Raw genomic sequence first — 11,080 nt, forward strand, 5'->3', positions numbered from 1 at the left:
TAAATGACAGGATACTACACTTTATTGTTCCTTATGTTGGAATATGATTTCAGTATAGAAAGACATTACACAGAACAATATGCAAAAATAAACACATGAAACAGTCTTGGCAAAAATTGCACCAGCTTAAAAGTGCAAAGCTTCAGCCGTCCTAATTATATACATAGAAACCTAAAAGATAATTATGAACATATTTACATTCGATCTAAATGCATTAGAGTTCAAGGAGTTATTCTTCAAAATGAATCTAACTTACTGAAATATGATTTGAAATTGCAATCAGATATATCAGAAGCCTGATTGATTTTACTCAGCGGCAGGTTTTTCGTGAGTTTCGATGTGCACTTTCAGATTGGGGGCAAACCTGTACCTCATACCACAAATATGGCAGCCATACGGCCTCTCTCCTGTATGTGTGGTTCTATGTCTGGTCATCTGTCCGCTTTGGCCAAAACGTTTACCACAAATATCACATTCATAAGGTTTTTCTCCTGAATGGTATCTCATGTGTGTTTTAAGATGACTGCTAGTATTAAAAAGTTTGCCACACAGGCCACATTGATACGGTTTTTCTCCAGAGTGACTTCTTTTATGAATTGTAAGGTTCTGGCTCTGACTGAATGCTTTTCCACAAACATCACAGTGATAGGGTTTCTCCCCAGAATGGGTCCTCACATGCACAATCAGATGCTCTCTTCGATAAAAAGTCTTGCCACATTCTTGACAGACATACTCTTTTATGCTTATGCTTCCGTGTATTCTTTCATGCAGCCGGAGACAACGCATATTGGCAAAAATCTTGCCACAAACCTCACAAAAACATGTTTCGTTGTGACAATCTTTAACATGAATGATCAGGTCCTGTGTAGACTGCAATGTCATCCCACAAGCAGTGCAGTCAAAATTGTTCTCATGTGTTTTTATGTGCTTCATCAAAGAGCCAATATACTGGAATCCCTTGCCACAAAAATGACAAAAGCTGCGACCCTTTTCACTTTTAGCTTTGTTCTTCTCACTAGGCATTTCACTTTGTCCTTTGCTTTTATTTGTGTTGGTCTGTTCTCCTTTGTTGTTCACTGACTCCTCATCCCTGTCACTGTTCTCACTCTCAGCCGCCGAGCAGCCTGAAGAAACTGGCTCCAGTTCATATGATATTTCTCCCTCTTGCAGATCTTGCTCACTTTTCACAATTACAGAAGAAGGGAAATAATTGTCCTGTGTTTGACCGTCATCCCAAAGTTCCTCCTGCTCTTCTTTTATCTCTGGCAGCTCAAAGTCTGACTGAACCGAGCAGTAGTTCCAGTCATTATTGTCCAGATCTGCACTTGTTTGAGAGGGTCCTGGGATCGCAGCATTAAAATGTGACTCTTCTGGTGTTGAGGGTCCTGGGTTCTCCTGCAGCAGTGAGGCATCACACTCGTCTTCTTCACTTTCCACTGTGCTGCTGGTCAGTGAACGCTCTGCAGCTGCAAGAAAAAGGTGACCAAATTACCCAACATGTTATGTTTCCATTTATAGTAGGGTTTGAACAATTTTCTTGAGAAAAATAAGTATATATATTATAGGTTTTGATTATAATTATTGATGCAGTAATGTGTGTATCACAGCTGGTAAAGGTGGAGCTAATTTGAATGACTGTGTAAGGTAGCTTGTGGATTTACTCCAGGTGTAACTAAAGTCTTATTTAAGTGTTGATTCAAATTCATATCATTAATCCAAATCTGCAAAGTAACTAAAGGTATAAATGGGATCTTAGATCTTTGGATCATTAGATCTTAGAACAGCAAACTCCCTTGGAATTTTTAAATTAAAAGACCTATCTTTTAATTGTGGGTAATTTGAGTGGTATCACTCTTCATGTTTGATTGTTTTGTGATCCAACTCTTTCTGTTTATTTTGACAAGTTTACAATTTTTATTTTTTTTTACAACTTCTTTTTAATTATGTTCCTTACTCTTTATTTATACTCATTGTTATTATGTATCTTGCTCTGTAAAGCACTTCTGCATCCTCGCTGAAAGGTGTTATAGAAACAAATAAAGTTTATAAAATAGATGTAGTGGAGTAAAAGTACACTATTTACCTCTGAATTGTAGTGGGGTACAAAGTAGCCAACAATTGAACCACTCAAGTAAAGTACAGGTCCCACAAAATGGTACTTAAGTACAGTAATCGAGTACATTTACTTAGTTACTTGATACCACTAAATATGAGTCCCAAACCTGGTTTCTTCCGCAGATCCAGCGGTGGTGGCGAACTTTCAGCCTCCTCTTCACACAGGTCGGAACCACCGTCCGCTAACAAAGCTAACTTTATGGTTTTCTCCACTTCTCCGAGGATATCCTCTGCGGCTCTGTACAGCCGCTGATGAACAAACAGCCTCAGCTTAATCAGTGCTGTGTCCATGTCTCCAGATGTAATGATGGCACAATAATATTACCAATAGTATCAGAAATAAGGAAGATAAACGTAGCTAACCTAGCTTCAACCATAGAAGTATTAAGAAAAAGCTCGAACGGTCGCTTCTTCTTCTTTTCCAGTCGTCGGCTAGCGAACCAACTTTAAAGTAGCATACCGCCATCTAGTGTGTCGGCGTGTGAAGGATGGGAGGAGAAATCACATCTGGATTATATAACTAACCATAGCTTACTTAATGTGTCTATTAATGGCATTCTTATTATTTTCTTTGACAATTCTCTTATTACATACAGTACATTATTAATGGTCTGTTTTGGTTTCTCTTCAAGGTGACAGATTTGATTGACTTTCCCCCATTGTTTATGTATAGTATGGATTGAACACTTTTATGCCTTGATCGTGCTATGAATACCTTCATTCTGCGGTAGTTATCTTCCTTTAAACTGTTTAACCTGTATGTAGGAGTTATAGCAGACAAATTAAAAATTATAATTGGGATTATAGTCGGAAGGAAAACAACATACTTACATTTTGACAAGTGACAATAAACCCAACAAACCAAGAATTTAAATTTGTTTATGAAATGCATTTATTACATTTTATATAGGTTTCTAACTACCCCATACAAAACCGGCACAATGCCATTGCATTAAATATACAGACATATGAGCAGTAAAGCAATACACTCACTATGTCAGCCGTATTGGGTCAATATTGTATGTACATTAAAGGTCTCCTATCATGCAAAATGCACTTTTTAATGTCCTTGTGTGTAATGTGGCCCTGGTGTAGCAGGGTACTCACAAAGTGTCAGGAAACAAAACTCTCTCTCTTTTCCTCCATACCCTAATTTTCTGAGTGTTTTTTTTGTTTTACGACCCCCCTTAGAAAAAACGAAGAGACAATTTAGTTTTGAACTCTCTTAGATGAATGACGCAAGTTGATTTAGTGTTAAAGATGCAGAAAATTCATCATTGCCTTTGTAATGGCATGTTTTTCATATATATTTTAATCTAAAACTGCATATATGTTTATATTTAAGCTTACAAGATGGTCTGCCTGGTTAATGTTAGCGGTTTCACTCAGTGGCTGCCTTTTCATGAGATTTCAGGTGCAACTTCAGACCAGGTGCATACCTGTATCTTATACCACAAATATGGCAGCCATAGGGCCTCTCTCCTGTATGTATGGTCCTATGTGTAGTCATTTGCCCGCTTTGGCGAAAACGTTTACCACAAATATCACACGGGTAAGGTTTTTCTCCTGTATGATATCTCATGTGTGTTTTAAGATGACTGCTTGTATTAAACAGTTTGCCACACAGGCTACAATGAAACGGTTTCTCTCCCGAGTGACTTCTCTTATGAATTGTAAGGTAAGTGCTCTGACTGAATGCTTTTCCACAAATATCACAGTGATAGGGTTTCTCCCCAGAATGTGTCCTCATATGAACACTCAGATGCACTTTTTGGGAGAATATCTTGCCACAGTCTTGACACACAAACTCTTTCATGTCTTTATGAATTTTTTCATGCAGCCGGAGGGAACGTAGTTTGTCAAAAGTCTTTCCACAAACACCGCAAAAACATGTTTTTTTGTGATTACTTTTCAAATGAGCTATCAGCTCTTGTTTGGACTGGCATTTCATCCCACAAACAGTGCAGTCAGTTGACTTCTCGTGTGTTTTGATGTGCTTCATCAAAGAGCCTACATACTGGAATCCCTTGCCACAAAAATGGCAACAGCGACCTCTTTTTCCACTTTTAGCAGGACTTTTGTCATGGGGCAATAATGCTTGGTCCTCCTCATTAACGCTGCCACTTTGTCCTGGGAATATCATTTCGTTCTGCTTCATTGTCTGTTCTCCTTTGCTTTTCAAACCCTCATCATCACTGTCATTGTTCTCACTCTGAGCTGCAGAGCAGTCTGAAGAAACTGGCTGCAGTTCATATGATATTTCTCCCTCTTGCAGATCTTGCTCACTTTTCACAATTTCAGAAGACAAATACATCTCCTGTGTTTGACCGTCATCCCAAAGTTCCTCCTGCTCTTCTTTTATCTCTGGCATCTTGAAGTCTGTCTGAACCGAGCAGTAGTTCCAGTTATTATTGTCCTGATCCGAGCTTGTTTGAGAGGGTCCTGGGATCTCAGCATTACAATTAGAGTCTTCTGGTGTTGAGGGTCCCTGGTTCAGCAGTGGGGCATCACACTCATCTTCACTTTCCACTGTGCTGCTGGTCAGTGAACGCTCTGCAGCTGTAAAGGTATTAGATGCAGAAGTTACCCAACATCCTGTTCAGCTTGCAATTTAAGTAAAAGGAGAAACTACAATTTGAAATCAGAAGTTGAGACATCGGGCTGCTGTCAGATCAGCCAATGAGTGAGATTACTCGCATCATGCAGGAGTATGAATTACAATACAGTACATTTGTATATTACTTGCTTTCTTATTTGGGGGCCCTACCCTGCATTTTACTGTTAAATATGCCGTAGGGAAAACGTTATTAAAAAAAGCCCATAGTACATTTGTTTATCCTCTAGTTGAACACAGACTTAGACGGATGGTTACACTAAACCAAACTTAAAAGGAGCCTCAAACCTGCTTTCATTCGCAGGTCTAGCAGGTCCTGCAGACGTCCAGCCTCGTCTTTAGATGGACCTTCCTCGAAAGCTAACTTTATGGTTTTCTCCACCTCTCCGAGGATCTCCTCCGCCGCAATGTACAGTCGCTGATGCACAAACGACCTGAGCTGAAACATTGCTGCGTCCATGTCTCCAGAGAGGTTTGTGGAAAGCAAGAAGATAAACGCAGCTATCCTAGCCCAGCGCCATCCTAGCCTAAACCCTCTAGCTAGTTATCCGCTAGTAGCCACAATATTATTTCCGGTTTGAACCTTTCAAAAATAAAAGGGCCAATCCGAAATCATACAGTCTATGTCACAAACACATTACACAAATATTTGTAGAAATAAACTGCGTAAATTACCTCATTGGGATTGATTAAGTGAGGGTTTGACACCAGTACTCTTTGTCCATCTTCACGTTTGTTGTCCTTATAATTAGGTTTACAATACTGCAATATTGTGTTCTTATGGATTACTAATATTGGAAGAGGGTTTAATTTACAATAGTGTTTTATAATAAATACATACATACTTATATCAATTCATTGCAAATAAACCTTTATAAATACAGTCTATGGAATACACTGTTAAAGTATCTGATTGTGCGGCACATTTTAACTTCATGTTAAAGTCCTCCGGTTTTATTTTGAAGGCCTGAATATCAAACCGGATGGGATGTTTTTTCCATCAGAGAGTGCCTGTGGTGAGATAACTTTTACCAAGCATTGCCTGGAGAGCAGGGAAATGTCGTTCTGTAGTTTCTTCGGCGGAGAGGTCTATAAAGACCATTTCCAAACAGGTATATCTTCAAATGTGTGTACTTTATTCAAATGTCTGCTTGATACGGTCTGCTGTTTAGAGAATGTTTGGCAAAAGTAAATGTAACGACAACTAGCTAGCCACTGTTAGCTAACTACTCCATGTAACGCTTAATACATTTGCAATATCCGTCTAATGATGCACTAGTGTCCATTAAAGCTTTAGCTACAATACACCTTTACAAGCTGTTGTTAAGACGATTCATGTGTTCACAGAAAGCTAAATGTATGGACATTGAAATGATGAAACAGTGTTGTAAGTTGTGTAACCCATGTTCAGGTTACACAACAACTATGTTGTAAAACTAGTTGATGTTTACAAGAAATAATACTTCCTTTTAAATATGACACCCTTAAACAAATACATCATTATTTCTAAGAATCATTACTACAAAGGCATATAAACATTTTGTTTTGTTTTGTTTTACTTTTTATATACCGTTGTTATATGGAAGAAATGTGTTTGTACCAAATCCTGATTAGAGCCACTATATTTTTGCACTATGGAATATGAGCCAGTGTTTTTGTTTGTGACATTATGTAACAATGTCATTACCATAAAAAAGTAACATTTTCTAAATTGTATGTGATGAATTATAAGTTTTTTTGTTGAAAGACCGGTACTATCATACTTGATGTCAAGTTAAGTATAAGCTTGGGCCATCCTACATCCTTAATAACAATAATATAAAAATAGGTCTTATATTGCCTCATATTATTGTTTACGAACCATCCTCTTCCATGCTTTAATCCTCAGGGTTTTATGTCTGCTCCAAATGTGACCACCAGCTGTTCACCAGCCGCTCCAAGTACGAACACTCATCTCCCTGGCCAGCCTTCACAGAGACCATCCATGAGGACAGTGTGTCCAAACAACAGCAGAGACCTGGGGCGTATAAGGTACAATCAATACAAAATAGATTGATTGATTTATTTTACCGTTAATGAAACCTGTCAGAGGACCCTATAAAAAAAAGAATGCTATAAAACACATTTCATACTTGTTTAAACCCTACTATCATCTTCTGTACATAGCTAGCGTTAGATAAACAAGTACATTGATTAATGAATCAACTTCTGATTCTGCTGTGTTGTTCCAGGTGCATTGTGGGAAATGTGGAAATGGACTAGGCCATGAGTTTATGAATGATGGGCCAGGCAAAGGCATGTCTCGCTTTTGAATATTCAGCAGCTCACTGAAGTTCGTCCCTAAAGGTACGTCCCATATTTAGCAAACACAATCCTAGACCATTTCCCCTGTGGTGGAAATTCCACACTTAATCACCTTCTGGTAAGAAATGAACAAATAGAAGTTTAAACCAAAGTTGTGTTATTTAATAAAGAGTTAAAGCAGATAACCCTGCACTACTGATGTATTACAAAGGTCTGACGCTGTTACAACAGAAAAACAAGCACTTTATACAGGAATGAGACAAAGGAAAGGGGAAGGTCTCAGATAGGGAATTTACATTACAGGCTATTGAAATGTTGGCCAGACGGGCGAAACTTGCATCCTTGGTAATCACAAACATAAGATCCAGAGGATAATTGCTTGACAAACAATGGTCAAGGCGACACCCTTCTGTCTGAGAACATTTAGTAGTAGTGAATTTAAACTGTTAGAAAATCAACCACAGATATACCTATATATATTGACTTATGGTACATTTCCATGATACCCCAATTCTTCTTCTTTTTTTACATTGGTTAGGTCTGGCATTACACAAAGGAGAACAGATACCACCCTTGTAAAGATGCATTGGCTGTGATGTACAACCTGTGAAACAACTCTATTCTCTCCCCTTTCCACAGATAAGGTTGATGGACAGTAAGGTGAGCCGTTAGAGGAAAATGCTGCTAGAGTTGTAGCGGTTTCTCTGAGCTGCTGAAGGTGTGGACAGTAGATGAAGTGTTCTGGGATAAAGCCCAATCTGGGAGCGCCAGGGCTCTGAAGAATGATGTCCACACTGAACAGCATAAACAGAGGACTGGTCTCAACACTTTTTTACTATGCAATCATCACCATCTCAGCGTAGTCTCACAATCACAGTCACTACCGATTTTTCTAACCCCGGTTTCCAAACCCAAGGAATTGGTACTAAGACAGCCCTAAATCTAAGACTAGATGACGTTTTCTGATGACTGAATTAATAGACAACTGCATCTACCTCCTGTGTTTGATGTGCCAGATACAGAACATTAATAATAATTCTATTTTCACTCTTAAGCTTTATGTAAATTGTTTACAATGATGGCTATGCAAACTGAAATAAATCTATTGTAAAAGAACTTAACTCACAATGCTCTGCTTTTGATCTTATGTCTGTGTTCTTCTTTTCTCTTTTAAAAATGTTATTCAGTAATGAAATAAGTAGATAGATGGAGTCTCTTATTCTCGACCAAACTGGATCTCAGGTTCAAAACTACAGTATCAGAATTGAGAGAAAGTACTGCTGAAGTATTACTAATGATGAATATGGTATCCTGAGGTGGAAGGAGTACTCATATATTTTACTTGTGTGAAAGTAATAGCACATAGCTTTTTTTTCAGTCTACATTAACGCTACTTCTCAGTGATGTAAACACTGCCCTCAAGTGGATGAAAAGAGAATGAGATCAGACATTACACAAGCAGGACAGAGCAGCTGACACTTGACACCTTCACTCAGACATACAAGTCCAGCTTAAGTCGGGCGACACTTGTAAACAAACATTTCAAACTAAAGAGAAATCCTGTTTGGTTAAAACACACTGACATTTGAAATGGATGAAATGTCATATTGCTCTTTCTCTGGTGGAGAAGAATACAAAAATCACTTCCTACCTGGTGAGTAGCAAAGAAGCGTGATGTCCCACTGTAGAGAAAATTAAATTAATTAAAAACTCCACTCATGTTTTTTCTTCTTCTTCTCAGGCATTTATGTTTGCTCTGAATGCGGGCACAAGTTATTTTCCAGCATGTCAAAGTTTGAGCACTCTACTCCCTGGCCGGCCTTTTCACAGACTATTCACGAGGACAGTGTCACCAAACACCCTGAAGCATGGGGACCCTTAAAGGTAGATCACCTTCGCAAAAGTAACACTGCTGGATGTTTGTTATTAAAAGAGAGGACATTCTCATCATTTACTTTACAATGTACATGTTATTAATCATGCAATGTTTAGGTGTTGCGTTTTGATGAACCCTTCTTGATGTTAATATCCCAGGTTAGTTGTGGGAAGTGTGGCAATGGATTGGGCCATGAGTTCTTGTACGATGGACCAAAGGAAGGGCTATCCCGCTTCTGAATATTCAGCAGCTCACTCACATTCATCCCTAAAGGTGAATTTGTCCTCACAAATACAGTACATTTACATCCTGTGCACTTTTAACCCTCTGTTTGTTTGGTCGATTTCTCTCCCCACAGAAAAGGTTGATGGACAGAAGGGTGAGCTGTGAAAGAGAAGAACGCGTTCTGCTGCTGAAGGTGCGGACAGTTGATGAAGAGCCTTGGAACAAAGCCTAATGGAGCTCCAGGGCTCTGATGGACATTGTCCTCACCGTGCAGCAAGAACAGACCAGTCTCAGCCACTTTTAAACCAGGTCTCAATTCTACCACATTAAACTGTACAACGGAACAAAAACGATTTAATTATTAACTTACCCCTCTGGAAAACACTGGAACGATCCAAGTTTGAGTTAAAGTCTAACCAGTCACATTGATTGCATGCCTCACCACACCACTCTTGATCTATGAACATTTGTTAAACACACTCTTTAAAGTGTAATTGCATGCTTCGCTCAGTTGATGGGGCTATATGCCCTCAAAGCAAATCTTAAATGGACTTCATCCACAAGTGGGTATTACTATAGACATAGTTGGTTCAAAGTGAGGACAAAGTCTCACTGGGAGAACTCCATCTATTCAGAGCAAAAAATACTCAGTATTATGGCAACAAAGAAGCCTTATTACAGTAGTTCACAATGTATCGCGTAGATTTTTCACAATTCATTATTTTAATGTGTCACAAAAACCTAGTGTGTTCATTGAATTTGGTTGGCATTCTTGGTCAAATACACCAGCTAACAGTGCAGTAAACATCATGCTCATGCCATCGTTGTTATGAGATGAACCTGCTTTAGGAAGTAGATACTTGATTTATGTGGATAACTCCGACATATGGCCATGTTCCAGACCTGAGAGTGTTCTGTATTTTTTAGTCAGTAAACCTGCTTTTTGGCTCATGCCGTGGTGGAATTATAAACAAAGTGAGGGTGTGAGGGTGCGTTCAACAGCCCGTCTGCTGTTTAAACGTCTGGCAGAGAGCAGGTGTGGAGCTGCTCGTTTCAAAGGCTGGGAGATCAGAGGGGAAGATGAAAGATGCAGTGTCAGGCAGAGGATTAAGAAAGGAAGTGCAAACATTCATAGATTGTAATGTGTAGGATAGCATTTAAAGCAAAGACTGTTTTGTGCATCTGATGATGATCCAAATTCTTGAATTCACTTCAGAGAGAGCAGCTGTTCAGTATTTTAAGTGATGATAAAGTAATACCAATCTCGTGAGGTGTCTTTCTCGTGCATTCTCTGTTGTATCGCCACACAGCTGACACACAGACTGAATTGTCCTCAGGGTGACGTCTGGAAGACAAAAGGGGGGTTAGAGAGGTGTAGAGCCACCCTCTCCCTAACTCACCACTGACAGAGACCAACACTCAAAGATAAACCAGATGTGAGAATGAGAAATGGAGAAGAGCAAGCAAATGATCCACAACTTTAATTAACATTTGCTATCTGCGAGAACACTCCTTCTGGCTGGCATGTGAGCACAGCTGTTTGGCCGAGAGGAAGGAAGGAGGAAGTGGTAATCCTCTGATAGAATCACGAGACAGACGTAAACGTAAATCGTAACCACACTCTTCCTTCCACTGCCCCCCAGGGCTCATCCTGCTCATGAGCAAATTCTTAATTACATTAAACCGGTACTACTCCAAAGCCTTCCACTGTCCCAAAGGCCGAGCCTCGGGGTACAATTTGAACCTATTTGTGTGCCTCTGACTCATTCACAGGGACATCTTGTTTTAATTGTTATGTATAAGAGGCTGTTGCTTAGATGTGGATGTTTACGGGCACTGCACCTGCTTCTGTTTTGAGCCACAGAGAAAATTGTCTCATTCTGTCTCCACACGCCACGACAATATATCCAGTTTCATCAAGGTAGGATTCCCTAAAAACATCTGCC

At 39.3% G+C, this 11,080-nt stretch overlaps 3 protein-coding genes and 1 pseudogene across 4 annotated transcripts; 2 read left to right on the plus strand and 2 right to left on the minus strand.

The window, feature by feature from the left end:
- On the minus strand, nt 1–2,531 carry LOC117548585 (zinc finger protein OZF-like). The gene is made up of 2 exons (XM_034219948.1): nt 2,223–2,531; nt 1–1,466 (listed from the first exon to the last, which is right to left on the minus strand). The coding sequence occupies exons 1-2, from the start codon at nt 2,404–2,406 to the stop codon at nt 307–309; spliced, it is 1,344 nt and encodes a 447-aa protein (XP_034075839.1). The 5' UTR covers nt 2,407–2,531; the 3' UTR covers nt 1–306.
- Nucleotides 2,532–2,983: 452 nt separating this feature from the next.
- On the minus strand, nt 2,984–6,697 carry LOC117548583 (zinc finger protein OZF-like). Of its 2 annotated transcripts, none has more exons than XM_034219947.1 (2): nt 6,591–6,697; nt 2,984–4,674 (listed from the first exon to the last, which is right to left on the minus strand). In XM_034219947.1, exons 1-2 carry the CDS (start codon nt 6,601–6,603, stop codon nt 3,497–3,499), a joined length of 1,191 nt encoding a protein of 396 aa, XP_034075838.1. In that variant the 5' UTR covers nt 6,604–6,697; the 3' UTR covers nt 2,984–3,496. The 2 variants fall into 2 exon arrangements, with proteins under 2 accessions (XP_034075838.1, XP_034075837.1); XM_034219946.1 differs by lacking the exon at nt 6,591–6,697 and adding an exon at nt 5,018–5,324.
- LOC117548586 (methionine-R-sulfoxide reductase B1-A-like) lies at nt 5,710–8,149 on the plus strand. The gene is made up of 4 exons (XM_034219949.1): nt 5,710–5,841; nt 6,618–6,760; nt 6,961–7,075; nt 7,673–8,149. The coding sequence occupies exons 1-4, from the start codon at nt 5,718–5,720 to the stop codon at nt 7,690–7,692; spliced, it is 402 nt and encodes a 133-aa protein (XP_034075840.1). The 5' UTR covers nt 5,710–5,717; the 3' UTR covers nt 7,693–8,149.
- A 69-nt stretch (nt 8,150–8,218) lies between these two features.
- Nucleotides 8,219–9,471, plus strand: LOC117548587 (annotated as a pseudogene).
- Nucleotides 9,472–11,080: the final 1,609 nt, after the last annotated feature.

This window comes from Gymnodraco acuticeps, unplaced genomic scaffold (genome assembly GCF_902827175.1).
Source record: "Gymnodraco acuticeps unplaced genomic scaffold, fGymAcu1.1, whole genome shotgun sequence".
NCBI classification, from domain to species: domain Eukaryota; kingdom Metazoa; phylum Chordata; class Actinopteri; order Perciformes; family Bathydraconidae; genus Gymnodraco; species Gymnodraco acuticeps.